The sequence below is a fragment of the Leopardus geoffroyi genome, chromosome C1 (assembly GCF_018350155.1).
Source record: "Leopardus geoffroyi isolate Oge1 chromosome C1, O.geoffroyi_Oge1_pat1.0, whole genome shotgun sequence".
Lineage (NCBI taxonomy): Eukaryota > Metazoa > Chordata > Mammalia > Carnivora > Felidae > Leopardus > Leopardus geoffroyi.
In genome coordinates, this window is record NC_059328.1 from 102,596,106 (window position 1) to 102,609,361 (window position 13,256).

Genomic DNA, 13,256 nt, shown 5'->3' on the forward strand with positions numbered 1-13,256 from the left:
GGTATTACTAGGTCCCATGTTCCATGTAATTCACATGGGAACTGGATTTTCCAGTCTGCAATTAGCTTAAGAACAGGTAACTAATGCTTCGTCTACAAAGCTAGAGGTGGGGCCTTTCCAAAAGCTGAAATGAGAACATTTCAAAAGTGCTGGGTACAAAATTCTCAGTTAAGCTATCTTCTTCTGTCACATTCCTCCCTTCACTGCTATCTACCCCTAGGACTGGGAGCTGTTACCTTCAGAGACTAGAGCAACTAACTCTGCAGTTAGTAAAATTCTTCCCTTAGAGGAATATTTCCATAGACACTGAGAGTTGGAATGCGTTCAAATGTTTCTCTCCTCCCAACTCCTTCTGAGTAAAAGAGTTCTTCTCAAAATGAAGTTCCTAAATCCATTTATTGGTAATTTGGTCTTAATTTCTGAGAAATTAACCTTAATTCCTGGGTGCTTTTCAGCCTCAAATCTTAAAGAGGTCAACAGAAGTTCCCAAGGCAATAGTTACTAACTTTCATTTTAGGGGGATGAAAAACTGAGGTATGCAGATTTAAGATGAGAGCCAAAAGCCCTAAAGAAGACTACTCTCATAGCACTTGAGCTAGCAATTACACTTCTAGAATTAACACTTGACTAACATGTTCCTACAGATGCTCATTAAAAGATCCTGAATGCTCCCCGGCCCCTTCCGTGAACTCCAGTTCTGTCCTGCTGGCCTCACCTGCCTTTCCTTCAGGGCACATGCAAGAGAAGGAGGCCACGCGGTCAATGCACGTGGAGCCGGGAGTGCAGGAGGCGAAGGCGCAGTCATCGATGTTCTCACTGCAGTCGTCTCCACTCCAGCCATTGACACACACGCAGCCATAGCCCCCGTTGCGGTTGGTGCAGGTGCCTCCGTTCTGACAAGCGTTAGGTTGCAGCAGACACTCGTCTACATCCTCTGTGCAGAACTGTCCTTTGGGGGAAGAAAGTGCGTTTGATTAGGGCTCTGAAGTCCCAAAGAATTAGTACCACACCAGCTCCCGCACATGCCTCATCCTCACGTGACCTGCCTGAAATTCAGGCAAGCGGAACTCACAGCGGACCAGGTCTTCACGTGAATTTTAGGGCTACCATAGACAATCCACATGATATCTATTCCAGACAAATAAAGAGGAATGGAAACTGCCATTCCTAGAAATTCTGACGTGAGAATTTAGCCAACCTATTAAAGAAAAAATTAGTCTTGCAGCATCCTTAACTCAGTTAAATCCCTGGGGCAATGAATATGTAAGTGAGAAGTGGGAAGAAGAGTATAGGAGAGGAGTGAAAAACAGGAGTGAATGATGAGAAGGAATCTAAATGTCAAAATGTCAAGGCAGTTGTTCTATATCCTGATTGTATCAATGTCAACATCCTGGTTATGATACTGTACAACAGATTTGCATGATGATGTTATCATTGGGGGAGCCTTGCTAAACAATATAGGGTACCTCTCTGTATTAATTCTCATAACTGCATGTGAAACTATGATAATCTCAAAACGAAAAGTTTAATTAAGAAATAAAAGAAAGGATGAGAGAGGGTAGGCAACAGAGATGAAGGACATGAAAAGCTTTGGTAAACTGTAGAGGTGAAAGGCAACACCAAGATGACGGACAAAATTGGAGCAAATTGTGCACAGCCTGTGGCACCCAACCTTCAAGTGTGTGGATTTGTGGAATAAGATGCAGAAAACTGACCCAGTGATATAGAAGACGGAAAAAGGATTGGTTTGATCTGTCTGAAAAAGAGCAAACTGAAGGACAATATGCGAGACCACTTATGGATATAATGCAGGTCACTATAACAGCAAAGGATGGGGCCTATGACAAAAGCTCTCGGGCTCTGTGACAAGGAACAAAAGCATGTCTTCAGCTTACAAGCAAGGAATCTGTGATTAATAAGCAATTTAGTGCCAGACCACATGGATTATGAAACAAATTGATGAATATCAGTTTAGACAGCTATCAAAGGGAACTCATGTTCAGATCATCTGAATTCTCCAAAACACAAGTGGCTGAAACTCAAAAAAAAAAACAAAAAAAAAACAACCCTCAAGGTGTCCTTTAATTCTATCTTTATTAAAGAATTCGATGAATAATTTAAAAAGGCATGCTGGTGAAGAGGCCTCTCAATAAAAAAGCAGATGATGTTTATACTCAGAAAATGCCAAGGCTATCCCTAGTCCCTAGAATTCCTAACAGTAACTCAAGTGGCTCTTTTCAGAAAGCCTTCAATGTGCCCAGCTGTGTAGCCATCACTGCTAACAGAAGTTAGTTGTATCTGATCTAACCTGACTGTCTATTCTTTACCCTAATCTAACCTGTACACCCATTATTACAGAACTACCATCTGAGGCGCCAGGGTGGCTCAGTCGGTTAAGCGACTGACTTCAGCTCAGGTCGTGATCTCATGGTTCGTGGGCCTGAGCCCTGTGTCGGGCTCTGTGCTAACAGCTCGGACCTAGAGCCTGCTTCGGATTCTGTGTCTCCCTCTCTCTCTGCCCCTCCCCTACTCCTACTCTGTCTCTCTCTCAAAAAAAAAAAAAAAAAAAAGAACTAGCATTACTCTATTGCACTTACTTGATTCTACATCATCTCCCATCACTTGGCTGTAAACAACCTCAGTTCAGGAATATTTTTTTGTATCCCTAGCTAAAATCTCACTCACCAGGATGGCAGGATGGGTGTGTGGGCATCTCTGGAACTCTGTGCTCATCACCCCCATTCTGTGTGCTTCTCCTCACCCCACTTCATCCATATAATTCTTGAAGGAGTCACCATATCTTTACACGGTCATGACCTCCTAATCTAGCTGACTGACCCAGGATGGGCATCTGACACAAGCTGTTATCACTATGTCCCTTTTCTAAATTTTTGGACTAGGGACCCTTTGCCACATGGACCAAAAGGATAAAGTGGCTGGTCTACAAAGTGATAGGGGTGAATCAGAAGTGCACAGAAGAGAAAAACAGAATCATGGTGGCATTCAAGTTGTTGGTTCCAGTTGTTCCTGAAGCCCAAATGCTCATAATGAGAGACGGCCCTTTCAATAGGTTTCCCTAATTTCAGATGGGGATCTGTCAACTGCACCCCCCAGTATTAACTAATACGAACTGAGTGAGTGAGTGAGTCTGCATACACGCACCGGCAATCACTTCCCCCAGGGCACATGATGTCATTTATTGCAGAAAGCACAGGCAGAAATGCTGCATCAGAGTAAAGACAGACATGTAATTAGGATACAGGTGGGATTTAGAAATGAAAACATGACTAAGAAGTAGGTAAAGAGTTACTGTAACCTGGAAATTACTGAGAGTCTTGTCTCTTAAGCTAACTCAAATATCTAGGGTACCCTCAAACCAAACTTACGTGGTGAATCTGAGCAATTTGGATGTTCTTTTTCTTTTTGACTGGCTCTGTGATAGTTCTGAGTATAGGACACTGTGCGTTTAAAAATATCTCGTATGTATTTCTTACACAACATAATATTCAGACACTTAAATATTATAGTAAGACAGACTAGGTAAATACAACAATGCTTGGAATGGATATTTGGCACCCCTGGGAAAGGAAACCAAGAGTCATTGTTTCCCTTCTTTGAACGAGGCATTGTGCTGAGCTGTCACAAAATTTATCTCATTTAGAGTCGAGGAAATAGGCTCAGAGAGGTAAAATAACTGGTGTCAGGCAGGGAGAGCAGGGGAAGCAGGATTTAAACCAGAGCTGCCTACCTCTAAAACTCTTTTCTTTTTTTAATGTTTATTATTTATTTCTGAGAGAGAGACAGAGTGCAAGCAGGGGAGGGGCAGAGAGAGAGAGAGGGAGATGCAGAATCCGAAGCAGGCTCCAGGCTCCAAGCTGTCAGCACAGAGCCTGACACGGGGCTTGAACTCAGGAACCATGAGACCATGACCTGAGCCGAAGTCAGATGCTTAGCTAACTGAGCCACCCAGACACCCCTAAAACTTTTAATGAAGACTTGAGGTGTGAGTCTGACCGTATCAAAACCGTCTTTGTGTGCCTCAGTTTCCCAAGTTCATGAAGGCACGAGGAAGTGAAGAGGGTGAAGAAGGATGGGAAGGACTCAAATCATTACTCACGTGATCAGATTACTGGAAAAATTCAACACTCAAATTATTATCCAAAAATCAAATGTACTTTTAGGTACAGTTTGCTATTTTTTTGAATGGGATTGTTGTTGAAGATTAGAACACCTGAGAACTGTATATCTATCTGTTAGATAATGTTTGTCAGAGTAACCAAATCTAGAGAGCCAAAAGCACACTGGCTTATAAATTACTTTCTACAAAATGGGTCATTTTTCTCTAAGATTCAGGAACATTTCTCCAGAAAAACATTCCCTCTCAGACTCATTTCTGCCAGAATTTTTTACTCTTCATTCCAATTCTACAAACCAGAATGAGGAAAATGGTAAGCTGGGAGGCCACTACAAGTGCTTGCTCCAAAATTCCCATTGGAATGCCTGCTAAGATACTGCCCCTCCTTCAGGCCACCACTTCTTGGCACAGGAGGAAATCAATGCAGAAGCCTAAGAATAAGAAACATGAGGGTCAGAAAGGTCATAAACTAGTAAGTGAGAGCACTGCCATTCAAATCCAGATCAGTCTGGCTCCAAATCTACTGCCCTTCTCACTACAGCAAAGTTTCCAGCCTTGCTTTCAATCAACAAGATCTGCAGGCTAGATCTCTGATCCTAGGATCATAAAGCACACTGAGAAGGCAGGAAGCATGTGATAATTAAAGAACACGCTTGGTACAGATGAGAATAAAGGCAGAAAGTCACTGAATATTGAAATAGGAAGAGTTTACGGTGGTCATCTGGAGGGGTTGGTGCATGGTCTGAGGTCATTTGGCTCTCCCCACTACTCCATGGCAAGAAAGCATTAACCTGAGCTGGAGGCAGAAGGCTCACTGAGGGTGGTAGGACTAGGTCCTGAAGACATCAAAATGACTGAAGGGTATTCTTTGGCTGGGGTTTAAAAAGAGGAAAGGTTGGAGATCATTTAAGGCTTTGAATTCTAGTATGAATTCTGAATGTGATACAACAAGCAAGGGGGAGTTATTATAGGCTCACACATGGGGGAAGACATGATCAAAACTGCATTTGAAGATTAGTCTAGAATATAGGAGGGACTAAAACAAATGGCTCTCTGTTAGTAGGGAGAGAAGGAGACAGAACTAAGTTATGAGCTACCGAGCATACAAACGCATCTGGTGAAAAGGGAGAGCTATGTTGTATCCATGCCCTACCAAGCTACTAAATGTTCCACTCAAGAGGCACCTGGGTGGCGCAGTCGGTTAAGCGTCCGACTTCAGCCAGGTCACGATCTCGCGGTCCGTGAGTTCGAGCCCCGCGTCGGGCTCTGGGCTGATGGCTCAGAGCCTGGAGCCTGTTTCCGATTCTGTGTCTCCCTCTCTCTCTGCCCCTCCCCCGTTCATGCTCTGTCTCTCTCTGTCCCAAAATAAATAAAAACGATGAAAAAAAAAAAAAAGAAAAGTTCCACTCAAACAAGTCTCAGCATGGATATCATCTGTGTCAACACACACACTTGGCTGGTGACTCCCAAAATATGTTGCACAAAGCTCTGTTAGGCAAGTTTTTGAGGGCATCAATTATCCCTCTTAGTAATTTCCACCTGCCAGATATTGCAAGCTACTGCTATTTAATGTTGAGGCTAAGGAACTGGGCTACTAGGCCCTTCCCATTTCCCAACAGCAAAAGAGAAAAGAAGTAACTTGTTATTAGCAACTACCTTCTCTACTGCCACCATGAGTCTCGGCTAACTTGGTATGAAATGTCACAGTACCAAATCCTTGGCTGATACCTTAAACACTTAGGGCCACCCGTAGCTCCTGATAATTTTCTGGCTGATCACTTTTGCCTCTTAAATATATCTCAAATCTACACCTTCCCTTGCTATATTTTACTCCAGACACAATGACTTACTGTTGGCTCAAACATTAAGTTCTTTCTTACCTCAGAACCTCTGCATATCCTGTTCTCACCACCTCAAAATATTCTTCACCCTCTTATTTATATGGCTAGTAACTTCCCATTCTTTGACTTCTCTTATAACTTAACTAGATATCCAAATTCACATCTTCCCAATTTTCTCCATATGCATCTATTTAATTCACTCTATCCTGCCACCATCGAAAGTTGAACTTTTGTATTTATTTATTCTTTACAGAATAAATACATATATTTATCCTTTACAGAATACATATATTTATCCTTTACAGAATACATACATATATTTATTCTTTCTTTTCTCTGCCCCTATTAGACTATATGCTCCTTGAGGACAGGAACTGTGGCTGCCATTCACCTCAGTTTATGTATCTGGCACTTCACCAGGCACTGGGTAAAAGAGACCTTAGACTTCAGATTTAATGTAATGTGCTCATTTTACACACGGGGAAACTAGGGCCAGAAAGGTGCGGTGACTTGTCCACATTTGCACAACGAGTTGGAGGAATGTTAGAAATAGACAAAATTAAAAAATGGAAATCATCAAGTGCTGAACAGGATGCTGGGGGTGTGAGGTCATAGCAGATCAAGTTAGTCGTCTGAATAAGGAAGGGGACTCTGAGCTGGCTGTTGAGAGACAGAGCAGGATTGAGAAACACAGGGGAAAAGCGAGGCACTTCAGTAGTGCTACTAAGGAAGACAATACTAAAAACCCACCATCAGAAAATATGTCTGCTGCATTAGTTTTGTTGGAGTAGGTCACCTTCATGTCGATCGTTTCTTACTGCCTCATCCTATGGTCTTAAAATCAACGGATGAATGAGTTAGATTGTGGGCACAGCCTCTGGAAGTTAATACAAGAGAGTGAACCCAAGAGGGCTGTACTGAAATGGAAACCATGACTGAGGCTTCATCAGCATCAAGCTCTAGCCCAGTGAGCCATGGACCTCTAAACAGACACCACTTATGAGTTGCAACACACTGGGATACAAACAGCTCGTTATGGCTCTTTCCAGGTACCACAAACAAACCACCAATCTGACTTGGAGTTACAAGTGACTGTGAAGTGAGAGGAAAGGAAAAACAGAAAAGAAATGATCACTGACCCTTAGCACTTCAGGATAAAGTCCTTTCCCTGCCTAGTCATCTCTCAACTGTGAAGCGTGTGGGAAAAACTTTTATCACATCAGCGGCCCTGTTAAGGGTCAACTCTCATTGCAACAACAATCAGCACATGAAGAATAATATAAAAAATGAGTTTGGCAGGCCCTTGCTCTGGCCCTGCTACCTCCTCTGTTGTGGTTAAATCAAGAGAATTCAGTCTCCAGTATCTCCTTCCAGCCAGCGATCACCCAAGCTCCTAAGTGTGGAGGTTCCATCTTTCCATATCATAGCAGAGCACACCCATAACCTTGTCCTACAGAACCTTCTCTATGCACAGATGCTCTATTCCACTGCAGAAGTGTAAGATCAGAGGATAAGCTTGACTGTCCTAGTCCTGGCTGGGTCTAGAGCTGGTTGAAACATTCTGTGTAAACTCTGGAATCTACAGGTTCTGCCTAATGAGAAAACATGTGCACTAATGCACAAACACATGAATGTGTATAAGAGGCCTGGGGGTATGCAAGTGGCTAAGGGGATAATGTGGGAGGAGGGGATATACATACAGATAAATGCAAGAATCTCAGTGAATGTCGCCCCAATCCTAGACACCATCAGCTTTTCTAGGACTCCTCAAAAGCCTGGTTTCCCTGTATCCTGACCAATATATTTCCTAAAGAATCACCAGAATGATCTCAATGTGTACAATGGATTGTACTATTTGCCTGATCAAATCCTTTGATGACAAAGGGTTTGATGACTTCATTATAGTTAGGATGAAATTCTAAATGCTATCCATTTTTTCTGCCAATCTCTCTAGTCTCTCCTTTGGAAACACCACTAGCTCTAGCCACTCTGGCTTTTTTTCATTTCTCAAAATGATCACAGTCTTTCCTCAGGGTCTTTGCACATGGTGTTCCCCATGTCTGGAACACTCTCATCTCTACCTTTCCCAGACTAATTCTTACTCACTGTCCATAGCTAAAATGTCACCTGCTCAAAAAGACATTACAGGGCTACCCCCAAATCAACTAGTTCTGCCTGTTAATATGCTCTCCTAATAAGCCTGCTTTTTGTGAAAGCATTTATTACAGTTCAAAATTTTATAGTTAAGTATATGATTTATGTCTGTGTTCCTCACTAGACTATAAGTTCCCTGAAGAAATGGGTGGTAGCTATTAACTTCATCAGTGAATCCCCATCACTTAGCATAGTGGCCAGCTAATAATACTTCTTGAGAAGTATTCAAAAGTATTTGTTAAGCAAAAGTTTATCTGGACCTGTCTTATTTTACTTAGGTCATTCTAATGCCAAAATAATAACCATCTTTCCAATCATCTCCCTTGCACCTTTATTCATACTCCCAAAGTTTCCATTACCCTGTATTGACATTAACCAGTCAATACCCAAGCTTCTCATTCTATCCCCTCCTTATTTGCTGAACTCCATTCCATTTATGACACACCCAATTCATCTTGCCTTTTGATCCTAATCCTTCAACTGTCTCAAAAGTAATTCTACACTATGGCAGATACCTTCCCTCTTCAACTGAAACCTAAGATTTCCCTAAAGACTATACCCCAGTCAGCCCTCTTCAGTAGATGCCCCCCCCTCTTTTAATTACCTCCATCTGCATGAAGTAGACAAAGAATTCATGTTTTCTTTATTCCTTAATGCTGCTACTGACTTCAAATAGTAAAAATATATTTATTAAGTAATTTCTAGGTACCAGATTCTGTGATACATACGTATATTGTTGTCAAATGTAATCTTCTCATACAATTAGGCTGGTTTCACAGATATAGTACAGACCTGGTCTACACCTAAGAAAAATACTAAAGTATCTCAGGAAGTAGGGAGAAGAGACTCTGACAGAATCCAGTAACAGCCCTGAATTTGGAAAGATAAGGTTGGGCCAACAACATCTGAAATTTTTAATGTTCTTGTTCATTCATTCATTCATTCATTCATTCATTCAATAAATACATATATACCATGTGCCAGGCCCTGACCCTATATACACTGAGGTTATACTGGTAAACAAAACAGTTGGGGCTTCTACCCTGCAAATAGGGGTTTTACAACCAAACACAGTTATAATAGAGAGTGCTAAATGTTCTAACGGACAGAGGTTGCCTTGGGGGCATAAAGTAGGAGAATAGAGAAGAACTATGTTTTGAAGGTCCAGTTGGGGATAGTATGTTCCATTGGCAAGCTACAATCGTGGGACTTAATGACAGCCCATGTCAAAGCAGTGTAATGTTTTTTGACATTCTATTTTCCTACAAACTACCCCTTCGAACCACCTAAGTAAGGTTGCATCTACAACAAGAATTTATATCTAAATATTAACAGCAATGGCAGTAGTTTTCTTGGTATTTGAAGATCAGTGATCTCCTGCTTTAACTATTTCTAAAGTTCTCTTACCCATTTGTTCACTGCTTTGTGACCCAAACCCAGATGACCCTAGCTCCAGAGACTACATGGATCTATAAAACAGACAGAGATAAGTACAACAGAATATCTCGGGAGTAAACTCAGAAGTATGCCATGTGATGCTACCTTAAGGTCACACTTGCAATACAGTTGAATAAACTTTAAATTGTGTTAACAGGAAAGAAAGAGATTTTATACGTTAACCGGGTTGTGAGTGTGAATGTGTGTGGAAGCGTGTGTAGAAAGAGGGTAGAGTGGGGAGTATTTCAGGCAGAAGTAAGTGTATGTATATGGGTCTGAATAGAAGAGAAAGCATGCCTCATTTGAGTGAATGAAAAAAAAGTCAGTGTGGTTCACTTACAAGGCATGGATCAGGCGAGGTATGGCTGGAGAGGGAGCTACATACAGAGCCTTGGAGCTCTATCCAAAGACAAGGAGGACCCACTGAAGCATTTTAAGCAAAGAAACAACACGATCCAATTTGTGTTTCAGAAAGCCCACTCTGCTGTGAGGAGAATGGACTGAACTCCACCTCACCCCTCCAGGTCAATAGCAATTTAAAGCACTGGGGAGTCCTGGGGTTCCTGTGGCCGCTATAGCAACGAGAGAGTCTGCAGTGCATCTGGGGCAAATTCCGGATGCAGCAGCACCAAAGAGCACCCAGGGTTAGCCCCTGTATGGAGAGCAATCGATGCTGTGCCAATGCTGGATGTTCAGAAAGCTGACCCCTGGCACAAAGGCTTCTCCACACAAGAAGAGGAGAATGGTGCCAAGCTTCAGTCCCCCTGCTAGGAGGCCCACACTCCAGCTCTCTCACCACCTTCTTGGGTTGCTGGGCTGTTAAACCAGTTTACATAAAGAGCCCCTCACCTCACTGCAGCAGGGCTTCCAAAGAGAATCAACCAACTCTATGGGCAGCAGTGACTGTGAGCAGAATGAGTAAAACGGAAAAAAACCAACATGGGGCCTATTGAAACATTCTGCAATCCGAAAGACGGAGAATGTAAATGTAGAGGAAGATGCATACTTGTGAAAAAGTTCACTTCCAGAAATCAATACATCTTAGAAAGAGTTGGCTCTACATTCTCAATAAATGTAGACAAATGTAGGTTTTAAAAAGAGATGAAAAATAATACAGGACACTGGACTCTGATGCAGAAGGACAGGCTGAGAAAAAGGGAGAAATAGAGAAGACCTAGATACAACGAGTTAATATTGTAAGAATATAAAAATGCAATTCAAATAAATATCATAGTCGGAAGCTATGAAGGACAAACTGACAATGAAGAAAAATAAATAAATGTTATGAAGGAAATGCTTAAGAAGCGCTCATAAAATGCAAAGGAAAAACAAGAAAATTAAAATATCAAGAGAGAAGATCATAGCTACGAGAAAGAATGAAGACCTAATTAAAGATAACAGAAGACACGATACAAATGGAAAAAAAAAATGAAAAAGATAATCTTTTCTGAGGGGAGAATACCCTTAAGTCTGCAGATCCAAAGGGCAAAACTACTAGGAGAAAAAATAATAGGGGTATATCTAGACCCATGCTGGTTAAAGATTTTATTTTAAAGGGAAAGGGGGGGGGGGGGAAGGAGAGAGAATGACTTGTCTGACATTGGACATCCCTATAATGTTCGCAAAACACAAAGGAACAATGTCTAGGAACCTGTTAAGATTGATTTGTGACCCAAGAATTCAATATCTAGAATACATGCCATTTGTGTATGAAGGCAACTAAATCAAAAGGTATTTTTCAAATATCTAAGAGCTCTGAAGACATGCCAACATGCAACATTTGGAAAAAATTACTCAAAGATGTATTCATTTGACTGAAAAAATAAACCAAAATAAAGAATCCAGGAATGAAAAGGCTGTTACATAAATGTACTGGTAGTTAACAAAAAACAAGTTACATATAAAATTAAGTCTAAAATATTATAAAGTAGATTATACAACAATGTAAATATCAAGAATAATTTTAAAAGAAAATGCATAAGTTATTTTTCCTTCCCTTCCCCTATGATTAGCTGTTGTTTCTCAAATTCTATATGAGTGAAATCATATATCTGTTTCTCTGCCTTTAGCATAATAATACACTCTAGCTCCACTGACATTGTTGCAAATGGCAAGATTTCATTCTTTTTCATTGCCAAGTAGTATTCCATTGTATGTATATGTGTGTGTGTATCTGTGTGTGTATGTATATATATACACACATACACATACACACACATACACACACACACACACACACACACAACATATTTATCCATTCATCAGTCGATAGACATTTGGGCTCTTTCCATAATTTGGCTATTGTTGATAGTGCTGCTATAAACTTTGGGGTGCACGTGCCCCTTCAAATCAGCATTTTTGTATCCTCTGGATAAATTCCTAGTAGTGAAATTTCTGGGTCATAGGGTAGTTCTATTTTTAATTGAAGAAAAACTAAGATAAAAACAGGGAAGGAAGCAAACCATAAGAGACTCTTAAATACAGAGAACAAACTGAGGGTTGCAGGAGGTGAGGTATAAGTGGGGGGATGAGTTAAATGGGTGGTGGACATTAAGGAAGGCACTTTCTGGGATGAGCACTGGGTGTCATATGTAAGAGATGAATTACTGGGTTCTACTCCTGAAGCCAAGACTATACTGTATGTTAACTAATTTGAGTTTAAATAAAAAAAGAAAAGGCATAAGATTTTAAAATTCAACAGCAATACTATGGTATGAATTAAAAAAATTTTTTTTAATGTTTATTTATTTTTGAGAAAGAGAGACACACACAGAGCTTGAGCAGGGGAGGGGCAGACAGAGAGGCAGACACAGAATCCGAAGCAGACTCCAGGCTCTGAGCTGTCAGCACAGAGCCTGACGCGGACCTCGAACTCACGAACCGTGAGATCATGACCTGAGCGGAAGTTGGACGCTCAACCAACTGAGCCACCCAGGCGCCCCTAGTATGAATTTTTAAATCCCAGATCATATAAACAAAATCTGGAGAATGATAAAAAGATATAATAAAACTAAAAGTATGCTTATTCCTCATCTTACAGAAGAGGCAATTAGTATATGCAAAAGTTTCACTTTTGACACTAAAAAGTAGAGATGGATTCGTATGCAAATTTTTCTATACAGGCATAGTTAAAAAAACGAATAACAATAATTTATTTTTATTAAAAAATTTTTTAATGTTTATTTATTTTTGAGAGAGAGAGACAGAGCATGAGCTGGGGGTAGGGACAGAGAGACACAGAATCTGAAGCAGGCTCCAGGCTCCAAGTCCAGAGCCCAATGTGGGGCTCGAACCCATGAACAGTGAGATCATGACCTAAGCTGAAGTCGGAAGCTTAACCGACTGAGCCACCCAGGTGCCCCTAAATACTAATAGTTTAAATCATCTCACATCTTTCTGTTGTTCTCATAGACCAATCTCCACCTCCCTGAATGACTTACACATGTGACTTAAAATCTTACTCCTTCCCTTCCCATCTCCCATTAAATTAAATACCTGAGTTGAGGACTAATAAGGTCATCTAAACCAAGAGTTCTTACTTTTCTCAACCCAACAGCCTCCATATCCGCTCCATATCACAAGCACATTCACATTTTGGATCTAATTATGAGACACTCATTGTTCCAACCCTAAGTTCTCAAATTTGGTACTTCAACTCTGATGATAACTTCCCATTTCCCTCCTTTCCC

General features: G+C 41.0%; 1 protein-coding gene and 1 pseudogene across 2 annotated transcripts in view; one reads left to right on the forward strand and one right to left on the reverse strand.

Annotated features, from left to right (window-relative positions):
* NOTCH2 (notch receptor 2) overlaps positions 1–13,256 on the reverse strand; it is a 167,543-nt gene that overhangs the window by 60,079 nt on the left and 94,208 nt on the right. For both annotated transcript variants that reach the window (XM_045478844.1, XM_045478845.1), the window contains exon 6: positions 716–949. In XM_045478844.1, the coding sequence (XP_045334800.1) occupies positions 716–949 (234 nt within the window). The remainder of the gene's footprint in view (positions 1–715; positions 950–13,256) is intronic.
* LOC123598565 lies at positions 9,310–9,666 on the forward strand (annotated as a pseudogene).